The sequence below is a fragment of the Carcharhinus amblyrhynchos genome, unplaced genomic scaffold (assembly GCF_965287045.1).
Source record: "Carcharhinus amblyrhynchos unplaced genomic scaffold, sCarAmb.v2.hapA chromosome_1330, whole genome shotgun sequence".
NCBI classification, from domain to species: Eukaryota; Metazoa; Chordata; class Chondrichthyes; order Carcharhiniformes; family Carcharhinidae; genus Carcharhinus; species Carcharhinus amblyrhynchos.
Genome location: NW_027651070.1, coordinates 1 through 25,609, shown reverse-complemented (window position 1 = coordinate 25,609; position 25,609 = coordinate 1). Strand labels below are relative to the sequence as shown.

The 25,609-nt window shown below is 58.1% G+C and overlaps 2 protein-coding genes across 2 annotated transcripts; one reads left to right on the top strand and one right to left on the bottom strand.

Annotated features, from left to right (window-relative positions):
* Positions 1-2,462: 2,462 nt before the first annotated feature.
* On the top strand, positions 2,463-12,723 carry LOC145340718 (actin nucleation-promoting factor WAS-like; the record flags this gene model as incomplete). Its single annotated transcript, XM_080185179.1, has 6 exons — positions 2,463-2,652; positions 6,317-6,359; positions 7,875-8,028; positions 9,149-9,612; positions 11,718-11,826; positions 12,294-12,723. Coding segments are annotated over 6 exons (1,016 nt in total), but the record flags the coding sequence as incomplete, so codon positions are not given.
* A 7,468-nt stretch (positions 12,724-20,191) lies between these two features.
* tbc1d25 (TBC1 domain family, member 25) lies at positions 20,192-24,869 on the bottom strand (the record flags this gene model as incomplete). The annotated part of the gene is given in 4 exon segments (XM_080185180.1): positions 20,192-20,890; positions 20,893-21,541; positions 24,628-24,701; positions 24,704-24,869. Coding segments are annotated over 4 exon segments (1,548 nt in total), but the record flags the coding sequence as incomplete, so codon positions are not given.
* Between the last annotated feature and the right edge of the window lie 740 nt (positions 24,870-25,609).

The following is a 25,609-nucleotide window of genomic DNA, read 5'->3' as shown; positions in this document are numbered from 1 at the left end:
CCTCTCCCTGTCTCCCCCAGCCTCTCCCTGTCTCCCCCAGCCTCTCTCCACTTCCAACAGGCCCCAGGAGGAGGCTGTTCGGTCCATCTGTCTGTGCCAGCTCCTCAACCAATCTGTCGATTTACCCCTGCTCTCCCCCACTCTCCCCCCACCCCCTGCTCCTTCCCCCGTCTCTCTGTGAATATCCCCCCCCTCCAGTCTCTCTCCCCCTTTCTGATGGTGAATCTGCTCCCTCTCAGGCAGCACCTTCCAGATCACAACAACTCACCGTCTCAATAAAATTCTCCCCATCTCCCCCCCCCCCGATTCTCTTCACTCTATGTCTCCCCCTCCCTCGCTCTCTGGTTCCCCCTCCTCCTGTCGCTGGGAAACACTTTCTCCTCATTCACTAATCGAGGCCCCCTCGGGATAGTGACTGCCTCGATTCAGTCTCCCCCCTGAACCTTCCCCACTCCGAGGGGAACGATCCCAGCTTCTCCCAGTCTCTCTCTCTCTCTCTGTCTCTAGAATGTAGAACAGTACAGGCCCTTCGGCCCCTCGATGTTGTGCCGAGCTCTGTCCAAACCCAAGATCAGTCTATCCCACTCCCTATCATTCTGGTGTGCTCCATGTGCCTATCCAATAACCGCTTGAAAGTTCCTAAAGTGTCCGACTCCACTATCACAGCAGGCAGTGCATTCCACACTCCAACCACTCTCTGAGTGAAGAATCTACCTCGGACATCCCTCCTATATCCCCCACCATGAACCTTATAGTTATGGCCCCCTAGTAACAGTTACATCTACCCGAGGAAATAGTCTTTGCACATCCACTCTATCTATCCCCCTCATCATCTTATAAACCTCTATTAAGTCACCTCTCATCCTCCTCCGCTCTAAAGAGAAAAGCCCCAGCTCCCTCAACCTTTCCTCGTAAGACCTACCCTCCAAACCAGGCAGCATCCTGGTAAATCTCCTCTGCACTCTCTCCAATGCTTCCACATCCTTCTTATAGTGAGGTGACCAGAACGGAACACAATATTCCAAATGTGGTCTCACCAACGTCCGGTATAGTTGCAGCATAACCCCATGGCTCTTAAACTCAAACCCCCTGTTAATAAACGCTAACACACTATAAGCCTTCTTCACGGCTCTATCCACTTGAGTGGCAACCTTCAGAGATCTGTGGATATGAACCCCAAGATCTCTCTGTTCCTCCACATTCTTCAGAACCCTGCCGTTGACCCTGTAATCTGCATTTATGTTTGTCCTACCAAAATGAATCATCTCGCACTTATCAGGGTTAAATTCCATCTGTCACTTTTCAGCCCAGCTCTGCATCCTATTAATGTCTCTCTGCAGCCTACAAGAGCCCTTCACCTCATCCACTATTGCACCAATCTTGGTGTCATCAGTAAATTTACTAACCCACTCTTCAGCCCCCCCTTCCAAGTCATTGATAAAAATCACAAATAGCAGAGGACCCAGCACTGATCTCTGTGGTACACCGCTGGTAACTGGCCTCCAGTCTGAAAATTTTCCCTCCACCACCACGCTCTGTCTTCTATGAGACAGCCAGTTACTTTCTTCATGAGCCTACCATGGGGAACCTTATCAAACGCCTTACTAAAATCCATGTGAATGACATCAACTGCCGTATCTTCATCTACACACTTAGTTACCTCCTCAAAGAATTCAATCAAATTTGTGAGGCAAGACTTACCCCTCACGAAACCATGCTGTCTATCCCAGTTTAAGCTGCATCTTTCCAAATGGTTATAATTCCTATCCCTCAGGACTTTTTCCATTAACTTACTGACCATCAGAGTAAGACTAACTGGCTTATAATTACCAGGGTCATTCCTATTTCCTGTTTTGAAGAGAGGAACAATATTCATCACTCTCCAGTCCGCTGGCACAATCCCCATGATCAGTGAGGACCCAAAGATCAAAGCTAAAGGCTCCACAATCTCATCCCTTGCCTCCCAAAGTATCCTAGGATGTATCCCATCTGGCCCAGAGGATCTGTCGACTCTCAGGTTTTTCAAAGTTGCTAATATGTCTACCTCCTCCATCCTATCAGCCAGTGTCACACTCTCATCTTCAAAAACATGGCCCCTTTCCTTAATAAACACCAAAGAAAAGTCTCTCCCTCTCTCTGTCTCCCTCTCTCTGTCTCCATCTCTCTGTCTCTGTCTCTCTGTCTCCCTCTCTGTCTCCCTCTCTCTGTCTCCCTCTTTCTGTCTCTCTCTCTCTGGACTGAATTCCCCTCTTCCCCCCGACCCTGGGATGGGGAGGGTGGGTGGGATGTGTGGGGAGGGGATGTGATTCACACGGAGGGACCCCGGGGCGGTGGGGAGGGACCCCAGGGCGGTGGGGGGGGTGCCGCGGGGCGGTGGGGGGGGACCCTGGGGCGGTGGGGGGGGGGGTGCCGCGGGGTGGTGTCCTGATGATGTGCCTCACTCGGCTCCCTCCTCCCCACAGCCCCCGCATTCCCAGCCTCCTCCTCCTCACTTCCAATGAACGCCATCACTATCGCCAATCCGGACATCACCTCGTTCCGTTACCGAGGGTTACCGACCCCCACCCCGGTGGAGAAAAAGAAAGGGAAAGACAAAGGCAAAGGGAAGAAGAAGATGACCAAAGCGGATATCGGAGCTCCCAGCAACTTCCAGTAAGGAACAACCCCCCACCCACACCCACACCCCCACCCACACTCCCACCCACACTCCCACCCACACTCCCAACCCCACCCACACCCCCACCCACACCCACACCCCCACCCACAACTCCCACCCACACTCCCACCCACACTCCCAACCCCACCCACACCCCCACCCACACCCACACCCCACCCACACTCCCAACCCCACCCATATCCCCACCCACACCCCCACCCACACCCCCACCCACACCCACACCCCCCACCCACACCCACACCCCCACCCACACCCCCACCCACACCCACACCCCCACCCACACCCCCACCCCCACCCACACTCCCAACCCCACCCATATCCCCACCCACACCCCCACCCACACCCACATCCCCACCCCCACCCCCACCCACACCCCCACCCCCACCCACACCCCCACCCCCACCCACATCCCCACCCACACCCCCACCCACACCCACACCCACATCCCCACCCACACTCCCACCCACACCCCCACCCACACCCACATCCCCACCCCCACCCCCACCCACACCCCCACCCCCACCCACACCCCCACCCACACCCACATCCCCACCCACACTCCCACCCACACCCACATCCCCACCCACACCCCCACCCACACCCCCACCCACATCCCCACCCACACCCCCACCCACACCCCCACCCACATCCCCACCCCACCCCCACCCCCACCCACACTCCCAACCCCACCCACATCCCCACCCACACCCACACCCACACCCACATCCCCTACCCCCACCCACACCCCCACCCACACCCCCACCCCCACCCCCACCCCCCCAGTTCACAGGGCACCGACCCTCCCACAGTGGGGCGCTCCCTCAGCACTGACCCTCCCACAGTGCGGCGCTCCCTCGGCACTGACCCTCCCACAGTGCGGCGCTCCCTCAGCACCGACCCTCCCACAGTGTGGCGCTCCCTCGGCACCGACCCTCCCACAGTGCGGCGCTCCCTCGGCACCGACCCTCCCACAGTGCGGCGCTCCCTCGGCACTGACACTCCCACAGTGCGGCGCTCCCTCGGCACCGACCCTCCCACAGTGCGGCGCTCCCTCGGCACCGACCCTCCCACAGTGCGGCGCTCCCTCGGCACCGACTCTCAGCGCTGAGAAGGGGCTGGAGGAGGTTACAGAGATAGGGAGGGGGTGTAGGGGCTGGAGGAGGTTACAGAGATAGGGAGGGGGTGTAGGGGCTGGAGGAGGTTACAGAGATAGGGAGGGAGTGTAGGCGGCTGGAGAAGGTTGCAGAGATAGGGAGGGGGAGTAGGGGGCTGGAGGAAGTTACAGAGATAGGGAGGGGGTGTAGGCGGCTGGAGAAGGTTACAGAGATAGGGAGGGGACAATGGGAGACACTGGGGGACACTGGGGGACAGAGCGGGACAGTGGGGGTCAGTGCGGGACAGTGGGGGACAGTGGGGGTCAGTGCGGGACAGTGGGGGTCAGTGCGGGTCAGTGCGGACAGTGGGGGACAGTGGGGGACAGTGGGGGTCAGTGCGGGTCAGTGGGGGACAGTGTGGGACAGTGGGGGTCAGTGGGGGACAGTGCGGGTCAGTGCGGGTCAGTGGGGGACAGTGTGGGACAGTGGGGGACAGTGGGGTCAGTGCGGGTCAGTGGGGGACAGTGCGGGACAGTGCGGGACAGTGGGGGACAGTGGGTCAGTGGGGGACAGTGCGGGTCAGTGCAAGTCAGTGGGGGACCGTGGGGGACAGTGCGGGTCAGTGCAGGACATTGCGGGTCAGTGGGGGACAGTGGGGGACGGTGCGGGTCAGTGGGGGACGGTGCGGGTCAGTGTGGGACAGTGGGGGACGGTGCGGGTCAGTGGGGGACGGTGCGGGTCAGTGTGGGACAGTGGAGGACAGTGCGGGTCAGTGGGGGACAGTGCGGGTCAGTGTGGGACAGTGCGGGTCAGTGGGGTCAGTGAGGGTCCGTGGGGGTCAGTGGGGTCAGTGGGGGACAGTGCGGGTCAGTGCAGGACAGTGCGGGACAGTGTGGGACGGTAGGTGTCAGTGCAGGTCAGTGGGGGACAGTGGGGGACAGTGGGGGACGGTGCGGGACAGTGGGGGACAGTGGGGGTCAGTGTGGGTCAGTGGGGGACAGTGGGGGACGGTGCGGGTCAGTGGGGGACAGTGCGGGTCAGTGTGGGTCAGTGGGGGACAGTGCGGGTCAGTGGGGGACAGTGGGGGACAGTGCGGGTCAGTGGGGGTCAGTGGGGGTCAGTGCGGGTCAGTGCGGGATGGTGCGGGACGGTGGGGGACAGTGGGGGTCAGTGGGGGTCGGTGGGGTCAGTGGGGGTCAGTGGGGGACGGTGCGGGACGGTGGGGGACAGTGGGGGTCAGTGGGGTCAGTCCGGGTCAGTGGGGGACAGTGGGGGTCAGTGGGGTCAGTCTGGGTCAATGGGGGACAGTGGGGGTCAGTGCGGGTCAGTCCGGGACGGTGGGGTACAGTGGGGGTCAGTGGGGTCAGTCCGGGTCAGTGGGGGACAGTGGGGGTCAGTGCGGGTCAGTCCGGGACGGTGGGGTACAGTGGGGGTCAGTGGGGTCAGTGGGGTACAGTGGGGGTCAGTCCGGGACGGTGGGGTACAGTGGGGGTCAGTGGGGGACGGTGGGGATCAGTGGGGTCAGTGGGGGACGGTGGGGGTCAGTGGGGTCAGTGGGGGACGGTGGGGGTCAGTGGGGTCAGTGGGGGACGGTGGGGGTCAGTGGGGGACGGTGGGGGTCAGTGGGATCAGTGGGGGACGATGGGGGTCAGTGGGGGACGGTGGGGGTCAGTGGGGGACGGTGGGGGACAGTGCGGGTCAGTGGGGTCAGTCTGGGACGGTGGGGGACAGTGGGGGTCAGTGGGGGTCAGTGGGGGACGGTGGGGGACAGTGCGGGTCAGTTGGGGACGGTGGGGGTCAGTGGGGGACAGTGGGGGTCAGTGGGGTCAGTCCGGGACAGTGGGGGACAGTGGGGGTCAGTGCGGGTCAGTCCGGGACGGTGGGAGTCAGTGGGGGTCAGTGCGGGTCAGTCCGGGACGGTGGGGGTCAGTGGGGGTCAGTGGGGGTCAGTGCGGGACGGTGGGGGACGGTGGGGGTCAGTGCGGGTCAGTCCAGGACAGTGGGGGACGGTGGGGGACAGTGGGGGTCAGTGCGGGACGGTGGGGGACGGTGGGGGTCAGTGCGGGTCAGTCCGGGACGGTGGGGGACGGTGGGGGACAGTGGGGGTCAGTGCGGGACGGTGGGGGACGGTGGGGGTCAGTGCGGGTCAGTCCAGGACGGTGGGGGACGGTGGGGGACAGTGGGGGTCAGTGCGGGACGGTGGGGGACGGTGGGGGTCAGTGCGGGTCAGTCCGGGACAGTGGGGGACGGTGGGGGACGGTGGGGGTCAGTCCGGGACAGTGGGGGACGGTGGGGGTCAGTGGGGGTCAGTCCGGGACGGTGGGGGTCAGTGCGGGTCAGTCCGGGACGGTGGGGGACGGTGGGGGTCAGTGCGGGTCAGCGAGTGCTGGACGCTCTGAGTCTAAGGGGTGATTTTGGGACGAGGTGAATCTTGCGGATCGAGGGGTCCGGGTTTCCCGTGTCGACTCGCTCGGTGTGTGGGACTGGGAGGGTTGGAGTTACGTGGATACGGTGATGAATTTGGACTCCTGTCTTTTCTTTGCAGACACGTGGGTCACGTCGGCTGGGACCCCAACAAGGGTTTTAATGTAAGTCACATCTTCACCCTCACCTCAAGAAGCCATTCAGCCCCTCACACTCACCCCACCCTCCCCCCTGTGCCTGATCTCTCTCCACTGTGAACAACAGATCGACTTTAACCCTTGAACGTTTAAACTTTATTGTATTCCCGTCACAAGTAACGCTTACATTAACACTGCAATGAAGTTGCTGTGAAAACCCCCCAGTCACCCACACTCCTGTTCGGGTTACACTGAGGGAGAATTTAGCACGGCCAATGCACCCTAACCAGCACGTCTTTCAGACTGTGGGAGGAAACTGGAGCCCCCGGAGGAAACCCACACAGACACGGGGAGAATGTGCAGACTCCACACAGACAGTGACCCAAACCGGGAATCGAACCCGGGTCCCTGGCGCTGTGAGGCCGCAGTGCTAACCCACTGTGTCACCGTGCCCCCGGGAATCGAACCCGGGTCCCTGGCGCTGTGAGGCCGCAGTGCTAACCCACTGTGTCACCGTGCCCCCGGGAATCGAACCCGGGTCCCTGGCGCTGTGAGACAGCAGCGCTAACCCACTGTGTCACCGTGCCCCCGGGAATCGAACCCGGGTCCCTGGCGCTGTGAGACAGCAGTGCTAACCCACTGTGTCACCGTGCCCCCGGGAATCGAACCCGGGTCCCTGGCGCTGTGAGACAGCAGTGCTAACCCACTGTGTCACCGTGCCCCCGGGAATCGAACCCGGGTCCCTGGCGCTGTGAGACAGCAGTGCTAACCCACTGTGTCACCGTGCCCCTGGGAATCGAACCCGGGTCCCTGGCGCTGTGAGACAGCAGTGCTAACCCACTGTGTCACCGTGCCCCCCCCGGGGAATCGAACCCGGGTCCCTGGCGCTGTGAGACAGCAGCGCTAACCCACTGTGTCACCGTGCCCCCCCCGGGGAATCGAACCCGGGTCCCTGGCGCTGTGAGGCAGCAGTGCTAACCCACTGTGTCACCGTGCCCCCCCCGGGGAATCGAACCCGGGTCCCTGGCGCTGTGAGACAGCAGCGCTAACCCACTGTGTCACCGTGCCCCCCCGGGGAATCGAACCCGGGTCCCTGGCGCTGTGAGACAGCAGCGCTAACCCACTGTGTCACCGTGCCCCCCCCGGGGAATCGAACCCGGGTCCCTGGCGCTGTGAGACAGCAGTGCTAACCCACTGTGTCACCGTGCCCCCGGGAATCGAACCCGCGTCCCTGGCGCTGTGAGACAGCAGTGTTAACCCACTGTGTCACCGTGTCCCCGGGAATCGAACCCGGTCCCTGGCGCTGTGAGGCAGCAGCACTAACCCACTGTGTCACCGTGTCCCCGGGAATCGAACCCGGTCCCTGGCGCTGTGAGGCAGCAGCGCTAACCCACTGTGTCACCGTGCCCCCGGGAATTGAACCCGGGTCCCTGGCGCTGTGAGACAGCAGTGTTAACCCACTGTGTCACCGTGTGGCGAGTGAGCGAGGGAGAGATTTGAGTTGAAAGGTGTGATGATCCTTGATGTTTTTCCCGCTTTTAGGTAAATGAGATGGATCCAGATTTGAAGAATCTTTTCACGAGAGCAGGAATCAGTGAAGATCAGTTAACAGACGTTGAAACCTCCAAGGTTCTGTACGACTTTATAGAGAGACAGGGGGGTCTCGATGTTGTGAAGAAAGAAATGCAGAAACAAGGTGACAAAGGGTTCGGGGGGAAATCTGTCCCACATTCCTTCCCCCACATTCCTTCCCCAACATTCCCCTCCCCCCACATTCCCCCCCCGCACATTCCCCCCTCCCCGATATTCCCCCACACCCCCCCCAACATTCCTCCCCAACTCCCTGTGGGAGCGAGTCCCACATTCATCTTTCCTTAGAGTTGGAATCATCCTTTCAGCTTTTTCCATGTCTCTCGATATTACGGAGACTGGAACTGTGCACGGTGCTCCCAGTGTGGGTCTGACCGAGGGATATGGAGACTGGAACTGTGCACGGTGCTCCCAGTGTGGGTCTGACCGAGGGATAGGGAGACTGGAACTGTGCACGGTGCTCCCAGTGTGGGTCTGACCGAGGGATATGGAGACTGGAACTGTGCACAGTGCTCCCAGTGTGGGTCTAACCGAGGGATATGGAGACTGGAACTGTGCACGGTGCTCCCAGTGTGGGTCTAACCGAGGGATAGGGAGACTGGAACTGTGCACGGTGCTCCAAATTGGGGCTGGAGGAGGTTACAGAGACAGGGAGGGGGGGTGTAGGGACTGGAGGAGGTTACTGAGATAGGGAGGGGTGAAGGGGCTGGAGGAGGGTTACAGAGATAGGGAGGGGGGGTGTAGGGACTGGAGGAGGTTACTGAGATAGGGAGGGGTGTAGGGACTGGAGGAGGGTTACAGAGATAGGGAGGGGGTGTAGGGGGCTGGAGGAGGTTACAGAGATAGGGAGGGGGTGTAGGTGCTGGAGGGGGTTACAGAGATAGGGAGGGTGTAGATGCTTGAGGAGGTTACAGAGATAGTGAATGGTGTTGGGGATGGAGGAGGTTTCAGAGATTAGGAGGGGTATTGGGTGGGGTTAAAGGTGAAGATTTTAAAGGTGGGTCACAGATGGTCAATGCCAGAGACTCGTGTGAAGTTTGGGACATTTTTGAGGAGGTGATTGGGTGCAGAGCCAGTCCTGCAGCACCACTGCTGGTGGGGAGGAGGTCACTGCAGCGTGACATGTTTACATCCAGTTCCAGTTGGATCGATGTGAGGATTTATTAACATCGGATGCAAAGATTTTCCGGATTTGACTGACATTTATTTTCTTTTTGTTTTTGCAGAGACGGCACCCCTCCCTCCCGTGCGGTCAGGCCCCCTCCCTCCCATCCCCTCGCAGCCCAGCGCCACCCCCCCTGCCCGAGGCAGGCAAGGGCCCCTCCCCCCGGTGCCGACCGTGGGCTCGGCCGGCAGACAGGCCCCCCCCCAGCCCCAGCCAGCCCGGGGCCCCATCCCCCCTCCCCCGCAGCGGGCTCCACCACCCCACCGCAGCACCCCGCCCCCTCCTCCCCCACCCGCCTTCCGGTCCGCAGGGGCCCCCCCACCTCCCCCTCCGCCCACTGGGGGAGGGGCTCCCCCTCCACCTCCCCCGCCTCCTCCCCCTCCTCCTCCTCCAGCTCCTGCCACCCCTGCTTTCAGCCCAGGGCCTGCTGGAGGGGGGAGGAGGTCCGAACCACCGAAGGCCCCACCCTCTGGAGGTCGTGGAGCTCTGCTCGACCAGATTCGCCTTGGAATCCAGCTAAAGACCGTGAGTACCCCCCTCCCCCCCCACAATGGCTGCGGTTTGGGTGTGGGCTGGGCTATTCGACTAATGGAGGCATCGTGGGATGGGGTGCAGAGCAGCAGCTAACGTCACAGCCTTGGTGGGGGAGGGGGAATGTGGTTATGAGGGATCCCAGTGTTGAGGGACCCTCACCTCACAGAATGGTTACAGCACAGGAGGCCCTTCAGCCCATTGTGTGTTGGTGCTAGCTCTCTGAGTCAGTATCAGTCCCAGTCCCACTCCCTCCCCCACCTTCTCCCTGTCCCTCCACCCACCCTTCCTGTTCCCAATCCCATTCCCTTTCCGATTGCCCCTGCCTCTGCCACTCTGTGTGACAGCCCCTTCCCCATCCTGACCACTCGCTGGGGGAAACTCCTCTCTCCTCGTGTTTCCCTCGCCTCTCTCCAATCACCTCCGATCCTCGCCTCCCTCTGGTTCCCAACTTCCCTCTCTCTCTCTCCCTGTCTCGCTCTCTGCCTGTCTCTCTCTGTGTCTCTCCCTCTGTCTCGCTCTCTCTCTGTCTCTGTCTCTCTCTCTCTCTCTGTCCCTCTGTCTCTCTCCCTGTGTCTCGCTCTCCCTGTGTCTCACTCTCTGTCTCTCTCTCTCCCTGTCTCTTTCCCTCTGTCTGTCTCTCTCTGTGTCTCTCTCTCTGTCTCGCTCTCTCTCTGTCTCTCGCTCTCCCTGTGTCTCGCTCTCTGTCTCTCTCTGTCTCTCTCTCTCCCTGTCTCTCTCTCTCTCCCTGTCTCTCTCCCTCTGTCTGTCTCTCTCTGTGTCTCTCCCTCTGTCTCGCTCTCTCTCTGTCTCTCGCTCTCCCTGTGTCTCGCTCTCTGTCTGTCTCTCTCTGTGTCTCTCCCTCTGTCTCTCTCTCTCTCTTGCTCTCTGTCTGTCTCTGTCTCTCTCTCTCTCTCTCTGTCCCTCTGTCTCTCTCCCTGTGTCTCGCTCTCCCTGTGTCTCGCTCTCTGTCTGTCTCTGTCTCTCTCTCTCTCTCTGTCCCTCTGTCTCTCTCCCTGTGTCTCGCTCTCCCTGTGTCTCGCTCTCTGTCTGTCTCGCTCTCTGTCTCTCTCTCTCTGTCTCTCTCTCTCCCTGTCTCTCTCCCTCTGTCTGTCTCTCTCTGTGTCTCTCGCTCTGTCTTGCTCTCTCTCTGTCTCTCGCTCTCCCTGTGTCTCGCTCTCTGTCTGTCTCTGTCTCTCTCTCTCTCCCTGTCTCTCTCTGTGTCTCTCCCTCTGTCTCGCTCTCTCTCTGTGTCTCTCTCTCCCTGTCTCTCTCCCTCTGTCTGTCTCTTTCTTTCTCTCTCACATTCTAAAAGCTCCACATTTTTCTGGAAGTGGGAAGCCAGTGTTGGATGGGGAGTTAAACTGAGGCAGTTCCAGTGCCTCAGACAAGATCAGCGGAACCTCCCTGTTCCTGTGCTCGGTTAGCGAATCCCAGGATGTGTCTGCGTTACTGACTGCTGTCTGCACTGTCCTGCCACCCTCAATGATCTCTGCACACATGCAGCCAGCTCCCTCTGCCCTCGTACCCCCTTATTTTATATTCTTACCCCAGGATCTTCCCAGTAAATGGAATCACCTGTCAATGTTAAACTTGATCTGCTACCTGTCCGCCCACGTGGCCAGTGAGCCTGTGCCTCCTCACACTCCCAAGTTACGTTTCATTAGCTGGAGGATAGGATCTCGGTGGAATAGGTGTCAGTGCTGACCCAATGGGCTGAGTGGCCTCCTCCTGCACTGTAGGATTCCATGATTTAGGGAGGTGTGGGACACTTCATTTGCCTCACTCTGCCAATTCTGTATCCATGTTCCTCTCCACTCAGTGAACGTGGGTCACGAGTCTGTTATGTGACACGGCGCTGAATGCCTTCTGAACATCTAGGTACATCACATCTACTACACTACCCTCATCGACCCTCCCTTTAATAAACCTCCAGTAAGTTAGGTTAACCTGAGCTGCCTGGGAATTATCCAGGCAGCCTTGGTATAATGAACCAGTATTTGAGGAAGTGAATATTAATTAGTTTGCGATATAAACACCAAAATCAGGGGAATCTCCCTCCGGACAATTCTCTCATTGCTGTTTTTTTGGGAGTTTAGGTATCAGACACCCCCGAGGTGAGTCAGCCGGCTGAGGAGGAAAACCAGGGGCTGGTCGGAGCGTTGATGATGGTGATGAAACAGAGAAGCAAAGTCATTCATTCCTCAGGTACGGAATTCCATCCGAGTCCACAGCACCACAGGAGGGTCAGTGCTGAGGGAGCGCCGCACTGTGGGAGGGTCGGTGCTGAGGGAGCGCCGCACTGTGGGAGGGTCGGTGCTGAGGGAGCGCCGCACTGTGGGAGGGTCAGTGCTGAGGGAGCGCCGCACTGTGGGAGGGTCGGTGCTGAGGGAGCGCCTCACTGTGGGAGGGTCGGTGCTGAGGGAGCGCCTCACTGTGGGAGGGTCGGTGCTGAGGGAGCGCCTCACTGTGGGAGGGTCGGTGCTGAGGGAGCGCCTCACTGTGGGAGGGTCGGTGCTGAGGGAGCGCCGCACTGTGGGAGGGTCGGTGCTGAGGGAGCGCCGCACTGTGGGAGGGTCGGTGCCGAGGGAGCGCCGCACTGTGGGAGGGTCGGTGCTGAGGGAGCGCCGCACTGTGGGAGGGTCGGTGCTGAAATGTGTGAATCTCTCTTGCAGATGATGATGAAGATGAAGGAGGTGATGATGAGTTTGATGATGAATGGGATGATTGATAAAACCGTCTGAATCCTGCTCTGATCTGCAGCCCTCGTGTACAGAATCTTCTGTTTCTAAAACCTTCAACTAATTTTTGCTTTTTTTTTCTATTAACATGAGCAATCTGTATTGAATGTGGCACATCATCAAACACTCCCAGGACAGGTACAGCACGGGGTTAGATACAGAGTAAAGCTCCCTCTACACTGTCCCCCATCAAACACTCCCAGGACAGGTACAGCACAGGGTTAGATACAGAGTAAAGCTCCCTCTACACTGTCCCCCCATCAAACACTCCCAGGACAGGTACAGCACAGGGTTAGATACAGAGTAAAGCTCCCTCTACACTGTCCCCCCATCAAACACTCCCAGGACAGGTACAGCACAGGGTTAGATACAGAGTAAAGCTCCCTCTACACTGTCCCCCATCAAACACTCCCAGGACAGGTACAGCACGGGGTTAGATACAGAGTAAAGCTCCCTCTACACTGTCCCCCATCAAACACTCCCAGGACAGGTACAGCACAGGGTTAGATACAGAGTAAAGCTCTCTCTACATTGTCCCCATCAAACATTCCAGGACAGTTGTTGGAAAAATTTCTTCGGGGTAGGATGTATGAGCATTTGGAGCGTTGCGATCTGATTAGGGATACGCAGCATGGCTTTGTTCAGGGGAGGTCTTGCCTTACAAATCTGGTAGAATTCTTTGAGGAGGTGACAAAAATGGTCGACAAAGGACGAGCTGTTGATGTCATCTATACGGATTTCAGTAAGGCATTTGACAAAGTCCCTCATGGTAGGCTGGTAGAAAAGGTTAAGGCACATGGGATACAGGGACAGGTAGGTAGATGGATTGAAAACTGGCTGGGTAACAGGATAAAGTCTGACAACACCAGGTTTTAGTCCAACCTATTTATTTGATAATATACTCACAAGCTTTTGAGGGGACTGCCTCTTCGTCAGGTGAATGGAGAGTTCTGGCCTCAGACAGAGCATACGCCGGCATACCCACATCATGGGTAACAGGAGACAGAGAGTAGTAGTGGAAGGGTCCTTTTCTAGCTGGAGGTCTGTCACCAGTGGTGTGCCGCAGGGCTCAGTACTGGGACCTCTCCTCTTTGTAGTATGTATAAATGACTTGGAAGAGGGCGTACGTGGTGGGATCAGCAAGTTTGCAGATGACACCAAGATGGCAGGATTGGCAGATACTGAGGAAGACTGTCAGGTGACACAGCAGGATATAGATAGGTTGGTATATTGGGCAGATAGATGGCAGATGGAATTTAATCCTGACAAATGCGAGGTGATGCACTTTGGAAGGAATAATGCAGGGAGGAGTTACATGATAAAAGGTAGACCGATTAAGAGTACAGAAATACAGAGGGACCTGGGAGTGCAGGTGCACAAGTCTCTGAAGGTGTCAACACAGGTAGAGAAGGTTGTGAAGAAAGCTTACGGAATGCTAGCCTTTATAGGAAGGGGTATAGAGTATAAGAGCTGTTGTCTAATGCTTCAGTTGTACAGAACGTTGGTTAGACCGCATTTGGAGTACTGCGTCCAGTTCTGGTCACCTTACTACCGGAAGGACGTGGAGACCCAGGGGAGGGTGCAGAGGAGGTTTACCAGGATGTTGCCTGGCATGGAAGGACTGAGTTACGAGGAAAGGTTGGAAAAACTGGGGCTCTTCTCCTTAGAAAGACGGAGATTAAGGGGGGATCTGATAGAGGTGTATAAAATAATGAAGGGAATATATAGAGTCAACAGTGGCAGGCTTTTCCCTAGATTGGGGACAACTATTACGAGAGGTCATGATCTAAGGGTGAGGGGGGAGGAGTATAATTTGGATACTAGAGGAAGGTTTTTCATGCAGAGGGTCGTGGGGGTATGGAACGTGTTACCAAGTAAGGTGGTGGAGGCAGGCACGCTGGACTTGTTTAAGGTTTACTTAGATAGACACATGAGAGAAACAGGGATGGAGGGTTATAGTAAACGGTATTAAAAAGGGTCAGAGCCTCGGGACGACACTGAAAATGTAGTATTACATGTTAATGTTTTTGTCTCTTTTAATCCACAGGTGTCGGTCCACCTTGTTGTCAAACAAGGGGCATGCACACGGTGGGTCGTGCGTGGGCTGCTCTTGGAGGTTCCGGGAGTGGCCTAGTACTTTGTGTCGTTGTGTGTGCTTAATCCTGGACCAGCAGACAGGCACCGCAACAGCTCAGTGACTATCACTGCTAGCTGTGCAGATACATGGATTTGGGCCTGTGTCTGTGGGAGTTTGCGCATTCTCCCCGTGGTTGCGTGGGTTTCCTCCGGGTGCCCCGGTTTCCTCCCACACCCCAAAGATGTGCTCTTAGGCTGATTGGTTTTACCAAATCGACACTATTCTCCCCTGAATCTGGTTTCCAATGGGGGTACCATAAACACAGACATGGGTCAAGGGTGGAGGAGGGAAAGCACATTGTTAAGATGGCGGCGTGGGCTCGTTGGGCCGAAGGGCCTGTTTCCCGTGCTGGGTTGTTCTTTGTTGATGGGGACAGCACAGGGTTAGATACAGAGTAAAACTCCTGCTACACTGTCCCCAGGAATAGATGAATTCCCCATTACTGCACCTTCCTGGGAGTGAGTGATGATGGAAGTATCGAGTGCCGGGTATTAATTGCTACGTGTATGTGGGTAAGGAACATTTCCAGTCCCGCAGTGTCGGAATTGAAACTCAGGGTCCGAGTTCCTCACCCATCGCTATCATTCCCAAACGGTTTCTGCATCTGGAATAAAATTGTGCTTTGCTTGTGTAGGTGATCTGTCTGCCACATTCTTCACCTGAACCCAGGAATAAAGGAACTGATTCTCTCCAGTCACATTGCGGTTTGTACTAAGTTTGTTCATGGGATGTGTGTGTCTGGCCAAGCCCAGCTTTTACCCCCCCACCCTGTGGGTAGGGGGGAGCTGCCCTCTCAAACCCTCTGCACACCAGCTCCCCCCCCCCCGATGTGGGCTCAGTACACTCACAGTGCGGTTAGGGAGAGAATTCCAGGATTTTGACCCCAGTGAAGGAATGGCTGCTGTATTGAAAGTTTATTTATTAATGTTACAAGTAACATTAATAAACACTGCAATGAAGTTACTGTGAAAATCCCGTAGTTGCCCACACTCTGGTGCCTGTTCAGGGAGAATTTAGCATAGCTGATACACCTTAACCCACACGTCTTTCAGACTGTGGGAGGAAACCGGAGCACCCAGAGGAAACCCACACAGGCATGGGGAGAATGTGCACGATTCACAGTGACCCAAAGCAGGAATTGAACCTGGGTCCCTGGAGCTGTGAGGCAGCAGTGCTAACCCTCTGTGCTGCCACTTCCAAGTCAGGCTGGTGAGTGACTCGGAGGGGAACCTCCAGGTGGGGGGTGTTCCCAGGTATCTGCTGCCCTTGTCCTTCTAGATGGTAGAGGCGGTGGGTTTGGAAGGTGCTGCCTAAGGAGCCTCGGTGAGTCGCTGCAGTGCATCTTGTAGATGGTACACACGGCTGTCACTGTGTGTTGGGGGTGGAGGGAGTGAGTGTTTGTGGTTAGTGTGTCAATCGAGCGGGGCTGCTTTGTCCTGGATGGTGTCGAGCTTCTCGAGTGTTGTTGGAGCCGCACCCATCCAGGCAAGTGGGGAGTATCCCATCACACTCCTGACTTGTGGACGGTGGACAGGTATCGATAGCTGGTACAGCCTCCTCTCCAAAGAATCTCAGCATCATACCTTCCAGGAGGCCATTCAGCCCATCACTCCAAGTCAGCATTTTCCCTGTACCCCTGCACATTCTATTCAAATAATCATCTAACCACCTCCTGAATGCCTCGCTTGAACCTGCGTCCACCACACTTTGGAACAGAACATGCCAGAAACTGACCACTCACTGGCTGAGGAAGCTTTTCTCTCAGATCACTTTGGCTTCTTTTCCATAAATCATTTTCACTCCATCTGCCTCTCAATCTCCAACCTGTTCCAACAGGAACAGTTTCTCCCTCTCCACAGGGTGCAGCCCCCCCGTGAAACTGATCATCGCTCTTGGCAGAAGGATAACAGATCTGTCCCCCCGCAACAACACTGATTCCGGGAAGGAGGAGAAAGTGAATCATTTTGGTCGGAAAAGTGTGGAGAGACAATATCACAGTAAGGGGACAACACAAAAAGGGGTGCAGAGAGACCCTCCCCACAGTGCGGCGCTCCCTCGGCACCGACCCTCCCCACAGTGCGGCGCTCCCTCGGCACCGACCCTCCCCACAGTGCGGCGCTCCCTCGGCACCGACCCTCCCACAGTGCGGCGCTCCCTCGGCACCGACCCTCCCCACAGCGCGGCGCTCCCTCGGCACCGACCCTCCCACAGCGCGGCGCTCCCTCGGCACCGACCCTCCCACAGCGCGGCGCTCCCTCGGCACTGACCCTCCCACAGTGCGGCACTCCCTCGGCACCGACCCTCCCACAGCGCGGCGCTCCCTTGGCACCGACCCTCCCACAGCGCGGCGCTCCCTCGGCACCGACCCTCCCACAGCGCGGCGCTCCCTCGGCACCGACCCTCCCACAGTGCGGCGCTCCCTCGGTAACAACAGAAGGTCTCTCAGCAGGTTAGGCTCCAGCAGGTTGTTTTACTGCACCATGCTGATGTCACGCCCTCCCTGCGGTTACTGATTTAATGGAGAGTTTTCTATCTCAGCTCCGTGCTCTGCTGCCTCTCAGCGCCAAGGACCCGGGTTCAATTCCCGGCTTGGGTCACTGTCTGTGTGGAGTCTGCATGTTCTCCCCATGTCTGCGTGGGTTTCCTCCCACAGTCTGAGAGACGTGCTGGTTAGGGTGTATTGGCCGTGCTAAATTCTCCCTCAGTGAAACTGAACAGGAGTGTGGCAACTGGGGGATTTTCACAGTAACTTCATTGCAGTGTTAATGTAAGCCGACTATTGAATAAACAAACATAAAACACAGATTTCCACGGCAGACGAGAGAGAGACAGCACCCTAACTCTCAGCAGCTGGTGCTCACTTGCTGCTTGGCCATGAAGGCATCGCACCTCAGCAGGTATTGGAGTCATGGGGGGGGGGGGGGGGGGGGGGCGGGGAGAGAGAGGGGGCGGCAGGGGAGAGAGAGGGGGGCGGCAGGGGAGAGAGAGGGGCGGCAGGGGAGAGAGAGAGGGGCGGCAGGGGAGAGAGAGGGGGGGAGGATGAGGGTGAAGGTGTGCCCAGCAGGGTGTTAGCCGGTGGAAAGGAGAAACAGACTCACAGAATGAGATAAAAATGCAACCGGTTTGTTTTAATCTGACAGCCCGGACTGGAGTATGTACAGGTCCCCTCCTCACACCCGGGACACAGAAACACCGGCCTCACCCAGCACCGCCAGGCAAAAGGGCAAGAGACAGATCCACCATCCAGCACAGCGCTACTTCACTCAGCACAACCCCCACCCCGGGAACACACTTCATAAATACACATACCCCGGGGCGGGGGGTGGGGGGGGATGGGGGAGGAGAGGGAGGGGGGGGGATGGGGGAGGAGAGGGAGGGGGGGGATGGGGGAGGAGAGGGAGGGGGGGGGGATGGGGGAGGAGAGGGAGGGGGGGGATGGGGGAGGAGAGGGAGGGGGGGGATGGGGGAGGAGAGGGAGGGGGGGGATGGGGGAGGAGAGGGAGGGGGGGGGGGGAGGAGAGGGAGGGGGGGGGATGGGGGAGGAGAGGGAGGGGGGGGGGGATGGGGGAGGAGAGGGAGGGGGGGGATGGGGGAGGAGAGGGAGGGGGGGGATGGGGGAGGAGAGGGAGGGGGGGATGGGGGAGGAGAGGGAGGGGGGGATGGGGGAGGATGGGGGAGGAGGGGATGGGGGAGGATGGGGGAGGGGGGGATGGGGAGGATGGGGGAGGATGGGGGAGGGGGGGGATGGGGGAGGATGGGGGAGGGGGGGATGGGGGAGGATGGGGAGGATGGGGGAGGGGGGGATGGGGAGGATGGGGGAGGAGAGGGAGGGGGGGATGGGGGAGGAGAGGGAGGGGGGGGATGGGGAGGAGAGGGAGGGGGGGGATGGGGGAGGAGAGGGAGGGGGGGATGGGGGAGGAGAGGGAGGGGGGGTGGGGGAGGAGAGGGAGGGGGGATGGGGGAGGATGGGGGAGGAGGGGATGGGGAGGATGGGGGAGGGGGGGATGGGGGAGGATGGGGGAGGATGGGGGAGGGGGGATGGGGGAGGATGGGGGAGGAGAGGGAGGGGGGGGATGGGGGAGGAGAGGGAGGGGGGGGATGGGGGAGGGAGAGGGAGGGGGGGGATGGGGGAGGAGAGGGAGGGGGGGTGGGGGAGGAGAGGGAGGGGGGGGATGGGGGAGGAGAGGGAGGGGGGGGATGGGGGAGGAGAGGGAGGGGGGGGATGGGGAGGAGAGGGAGGGGGGGTGGGGGAGGAGAGGGGATGGGGGAGGAGAGGGAGGGGGGATGGGGGAGGAGAGGGAGGGGGGGATGGGGGAGGGGGGCATTACCTGTTGTAAATGGGGCAGGGCTGCGTTCAGCCAGCTGGTGGTGGATTGCAGCTATTCTACTGCACAAGGCATCGTTCCTGAGCGATGAACCCAATCTGGGTGCATTGGGAACTCTCCTGGGCAGTATAGCTCAGGTCCAAAGCGAGGGGAGCTTCATTCACCTCCTCCGCACCACTCCCCACCAACACGATGCCTCCCCCTGTTGAACAGCCGGGGTTCTCAGGGAGTAATTCCCCACACTTGGAGACAGCACCAAGGATCCCCCGGACACTAACACTGCTTTGCCTTTTGAAGAGTATATACACGGCAATATTATTTCAACATTAAATAGAAACCCCCCCCCCCTCCCCCCCAATCACTCTCAGGGTGGCTGGCGGACACAAATCCAGCAAGTGCCCCTTGTGCTGTACCTGGGTACAGTAACCCCCCCCAACATGGGGGAGGGGGAATCAAACCATCCAACCGGGGTGGGGGGGGGCTCTCACAGCCGTCCCCCCCACCCCACAGCCAGCAGAGAGGGATAGGGAACTCACGCCAGGAGCCCCTACCTTTCCGAGGGAAACTCCACCACCCCCACCCTCTGTGCCCTGGGGAGGGGGGGACGGGATGGGGAGGGGGACAGGGGAGGGGGGAGCCAGTTGCCTCCAAACAGGAGAGTGACCGAGTGTTCAAACAATATTTAATGTGTCAGTTTGGGGCAGGGTCAGAGGTGAAGGTTCCCCCTGCAGCCCACTTCAGGAAACCCCAGAGGGTGTCAGCGGTGGCAAAAAATAAATAAATAGATAAACGAATGGCACAATTCACCCGGCTCCTGTCCTTATAATGCACTTTGCCCACTCACCCGCATGGCCAAGAGGTCGCGGGGTCAGGCCTCCCCCCGCCCCTCAGGTGGAGAGGTCGCGGGGTCAGGCCTCCCCACCCCCCCCAGGTGGAGAGGTCGCGGGGTCAGGCCTCCGCCCCCCCCCCCCCAGGTGGAGAGGTCGCGGGGTCAGGCCTCCCCCCACCAAACCCCCCAGGTGGAGAGGTCGCGGGGTAAGGCCCCCCCCCCCCCAAACCCGGGCGGCGAGCTCACGGGGTCAGCCCACTCTCCCGGTGGAGAGGTCACGCGGTCAGGCTACCCCTCCCCCCAGCAGAGAGGTCATGGGGACATGAACTCCCACCACGACCCCCCCCCGCCCCGGGGTCCCGGGTCACGACCCCCCCCGCCCCGGGGTCCCGGGTCACGACCCCCCCCCCGCCCCGGGGTCCCGGGTCACGACCCCCCCCGCCCCGGGGTCCCGGGTCACGACCCCCCCCCGCCCCAGGGTCCCGGGGTCACGACCCCCCCCCGCCCCGGGGTCCCGGGTCACGACCCCCCCCGCCCCGGGGTTCCGGCCCCCTGCCCTGGGGTGACCAGAGGGTCGCAGGTCACGAGGAGGCCGGTGATTCTGTGGCGGTGCTGGCAGCTTCGTCACCATCCTCGGAGTCCCACACCTCGGACTGGAGGTAGTCGGCGAACAGAGCCTTGGCCCGGTGCAGGACCCGGTTGAGGTTTTGCCGGCGCACCAGTCGGTCAAAGTGCATGGCCAGCTCGTTGTAGTCCATGTGGCTGCGGACAATGTGGTCCCGGTGTTCCAGCAGCACCGCCAGGCACAGGAACAGGACAAAGGGGTTACCACGGCCAAACTCCTGGGGCGGGGGCAGGGGGGCAGCAGCCACCCCCCTCTTGGCTGAAGGTACCGGTGACGGTGCTGCCCCTGCGCCAGGGCCCTCCTCCCCGTCCGCTGGGGGGCAGCATCCGCCCACCGAGGGGTTGAGGGCGGGGGCCGAGGCCGATTTCTTCACCCCCAGGCTCTGGAGGCAGGGGGGTTGGAGGAGGGGCTCCTCCTCTCCTTCCCCCTCCTCCCCGGCAATTCCTCCGCCCTCAGGGCCGCTCTGGAAGTCACCGAAGCTGCACTGTTTGGCCGGGAGCCGTGGGGGGGGGCCTCCCTCCTGGTCCTCAGCCCCTCGCCATCGGGCCTCCCCCTCGCCGGCCAGCTCCCGGGGGGGCCGCACCATGCTGCGGTGGCGGGAGGTTCGACCCTCAGCGGGGGGAGCGGGGGCCCGGTTAACTCCACCTCCATCTCCGGCGGGTCAGGGGGCAGCGAGCTCCAGGCCACCTCCAGTAACCGCAGGGCATCCTCAAAGGCAAACTCTCGCTTCAGTTCCAGCAGCAGCCAGCGGTAACAGAAGAAGAGATCGTCAGCACCACGAGCCTGCAGGTAGGTGTAGAAATCGGGGTCGGTGCGCTGCAGGAGGAGTTTGAGGTGCTGGAACTTGACTGCCATCACTTCACCGTCCATTTGAAAGTTAGCTGCTAACCGCTTCATGATGCCACAGAAACAGATGTAGGCCTGGCCCTCGTGATCCATCACGGCCAGGGATGGGAGAGGCAATGTCACTCATCCCTGGCAGTAGGAAACACGCGGGTGGGTCAGGGCGTAGGTGATCAGTAGGTCGTGCAGGGCCATGAGGTGGGGGTTGTCCTCTGAACCGGCGTAGTAAGGGTGGGCCCGGTCAGTCCGCAGCACGTCCTTCAGCACCATGCTGCCCACAAACTCCAGGTCATCGGGGCTGGCCCGCTCCGCCCACTCCTCCTTCAGCCTCTCGTACTCCCGCGTCTTCCGCTTGATGTAGTCCATGCGCTCCTGGCCCGTCAGACCATCGGGATAGACATTCAGGAGGTAACGCCACACAACCTGAAGGGAGACAAGGAGGCAAGACAAGTTTCACTTAACAAACTTACTCTGTAAACCTGCACTGTGACAGATTTACAATGGGAATTCCCTATGTAAACCCTCACTGTGACAGATTTACAATGGTAATTCCCTATGTAAACTCTGAGACAGATTTACAATGGGAATTCCCTATGTAAACTCTGTGACAGATTTACAATGGGAATTCCCTATGTAAACCCTGCACTGTGACAGATTTACAATGGGAATTCCCTATGTAAACCCCGCATTGTGACAGATTTACATTGGGAATTCCCTATGTAAACCCTCAACGTGACAGATCTACAATGGGAATTCCCTATGTAAACCCTGCACTGTGACAGATTTACAATGGGAATTCCCTATGTAAACCCCCGCATTGTGACAGATTTACAATGGGAATTCCCTATGTAAACCCTCACCGTGAGATTTACAATGGGAATTCCCTATGTAAACATGTAACCCTCCATGCTCACCACTTTCCCGCAGAGATTTCATCCAAGCAGTCAGTCACACTCACAAGGGGTTTCAGTCAAGTAAACAAGAAACTCCAGGGAGGCACAGTGTTAGCACTGCCACCTCACAGCACCAGGGTCCCAGGTTCAATTCCAGCCTCAGATCTCTGTCTATGCAGAGTCTGCATGCTCTCCCCATGACTGCGTGGGTTTCCTCCGGGTGCTCCGGTTTTCTGCCACAGTTCGAAGATGTGCAGGTTAGGTGGATTAGTGGGGTTAAGGGGATGGGACCTGGGTAAGATGCTCTGTTGGGGAGTGGGTGCAGACTACATAAGACATAGCAGAATTAGGCCATTCAGCCCATCGAGTCTGCTCCGCCATTCAATCAGGGCTGATTTTTCTCATCCCTGTTCTCCTGCCTTTTCCCCATAATCCCTGATCCCCTTATTAATCAGGAACCTATGTATCTCTGTCTTAAAGACACTCAGTGACCCGGCCTCCTCTGCGGCAAAGAGTTCCACACATTCCCCACTCTCTGGCTGAAGAAATTCCTCCTCATTTCTGATTTAAAGAATCGTCCTTTTAGCCTGAGAATTATGTCCTCTGGTTCTAGTTTCTCCCACTAGTGGAAACATCCTCTCCACGTCCACTCTATCCAGGGCCTCACAATATTCTGTAAGTTTCAATAAGATTCCCCCTCATCCTTCTAAACTCCATCAAGTACAGACCCAGAGTTCTCAACCGTTCCTCACATGACAACTCTTCAATCTAGAGATCATTCTTGTGAACCTCCTCTGGACCCTTTCCAAGGCCAGCATATCCTTCCTGAGATATAGGGCCCAAAACTGTTCACAATACTTCAAACGGGGTCTGACTAGAGCCTTATACAGCCTCAGAAGTACATCCCTACCCTTGTATTCTAGCCCCCTCGATAAGAATGCTAACGTTGCATTTGCTTTCCCAACTGCCGACTGAACCTGCACGTTAACCTTAAGAGAATTCTGACTTCCAAGTCCCTTTGTGCTTCTGATTTCCGAAGCATTTCTCCATTTACAAAATAATCCATTCCTCTTCCCAAAGTACATAACCCCACACTTTTACACATTGTATTCCAGCTGCCACTTCTTTGCCCACTCTCCTAACCTATCCAAATTCTTCTGTAGCTCCCCACTTACTCAATGCTACCTGTCGCTCTACATATCTTTGTATCATCTGCAAACTTAGCAACAGTGCCTTCAGTTCCTTCCTCCAAATCGTTAATGTAAATTGTGAAAAGCTTTGGTCCAGGCGGTGAGGTGCAGAGGAGATTCACTGGTTGATTCCAGAGTTGAGAGGGTTGGCTTATGAGGAGAGACTGAGTAGACTGGGGCTATACTCATTGGAATTCAGGAGAATGAGGGGAGATCTTATAGAAACATATAAGATAATGAAGGGAGTAGATAAGATAGAAACAGGGAAGTTGTTTCCACTGGTGGGTGAAACTAGAACTAGAGGGAAGCAGATTTTGGACTGAGTTGAGGAGGAACTTCTTCACACAAAGGGTTGGGAATCTGTGGAATTCCCTGCCCAGTTGAGGCTCCCTCACTGAATGTTTTTAAGGCGAGGATAGATAAATTTTTTACAATAAAGGAATTAATGGTTATGGTGAGCGGGTGGGTAAGTGGAGCTGAGTCCACGAGAAGATCATCCATGATCTTATTGAATGGGGGGGCAGGATCGAGGGGCCGAATGGTCCACTCCTGCTCCTAGTTCTTATGTTCTTCTGCCAGTCAGCCAATCCTCTATCCATGCCAGCGTCTTACCATCATGGGCATTTTGCTTACTGAACTGTCTCCTATGTGACACCTTGGCAAAGGCCTTTCTGGAAATCTAAATAAATCACTGGTTCTCCTTTATCTAACTTCCTTATTCCCTCCTCAAAGATCTCTAACAGATTTGTCAGACATGACCTCCCTTGACAAAGCCGTGCTGACTCAGTCCTACTCTATCACACACTTCCAATACTCTGCAATCTCATCTTTAATAATGGGCTCTAAGGATTTCCCAATGATGAAGTCAGGTTAACCGGCCTATAATTTCCCATCTGCTGCCTCTCCCTTCTTAAACAGTGATGGGCTGAATGGCCTCATTCTGCACTATTGGGATTCTGTGAGATGATGTCCGTTCCTAGTGATCTCCCCTCAGGTGACAATGGCTTCATCTTCACACCACCCCCCCCCCCCCCCCAAGGCTATCAGAACGGTGGGGGTGGTGGTGGTGGTGGTGGTGGGGGGGGGGGGGGGGGGGGGGGGGGGGTGACAGAGCTCCGTGCTTTCACATCTACCCTGCTGTGCCTGTCATCTCCAGCAACCCTCCATCCTGGCCAGGCACGGAGTTTCAAACAGCCTCCCAGCACGTCTGCATACTGCCCCCAACGGCACGGACACAACAGCCCAGGCTCCACGGCAAGGGAGGGCTAGGAGCCAGCAGGGGAAGAGGATATTCGACCACAAGTGCATCACAGCGCTGTGTAACTGCGCCAGAGCACTGCACGGCAACTGAGACAGAGAGGGAGGCAGGACGGACGGACTGAGGGGAAGGGGCAGGACGCGGTGCAGGGTGAGGGAGAGCACACACCTTGCGCAGTGCAGGTTCCACTCCACCGTGGTAAATCCGCAGCCTCAGTTCCTCGGGCCGGCACAGCTGCCCTCATGGTTCAGGTAGGTGTGGAACTCTGCATCGCTCAGTGGGGGTTTGAATGGTTTCACCGCCTCCTCACTGCTTGACCAGCTCAGCACCTGCTGGACCTTGGAAATGGTGCGGCCAACCTGTGAGAGAGAGCAGCACGGGGTTAGATACAGAGTAAAGCTCCCTCTACACTGTCCCCCCCATCAAACACTCCCAGGACAGGTACAGCACGGGGTTAGATACAGAGTAAAGCTCCCTCTACACTGTCCCCCATCAAACACTCCCAGGACAGGTACAGCACGGGGTTAGATACAGAGTAAAGCTCCCTCTACACTGTCCCCATCAAACACTCCCAGGACAGGTACAGCACGGGGTTAGATACAGAGTAAAGCTCCCTCTACACTGTCCTCATCAAACACTCCCAGGACAGGTACAGCACGGGGTTAGATACAGAGTAAAGCTCCCTCTACACTGTCCCCATCAAACACTCCCAGGACAGGTACAGCACGGGGTTAGATACAGAGTAAAGCTCCCTCTACACTGTCCCCATCAAACACTCCCAGGACAGGTACAGCACGGGGTTAGATACAGAGTAAAGCTCCCTCTACACTGTCCGCCATCAAACACTCCCAGGACAGGTACAGCACGGGGTTAGATACAGAGTAAAGCTCCTCTACACTGTCCCCATCAAACACTCCAGGACAGGTACAGCACGGGGTTAGATACAGAGTAAAGCTCCCTCTACACTGTCCCCCCATCAAACACTCCCAGGACAGGGACAACACGGGGTTAGATACAGATAAAGCTTTTGCTAAAGTGTCTGTCAATACCGACCCTCCCACAGTGCGGGTGCTCCCTCGGCACTGACCCTCCCGCAGTGCGGCGCTCCCTCGGCACCGACCCTCCCGCAGTGCGGCGCTCCCTCGGCACC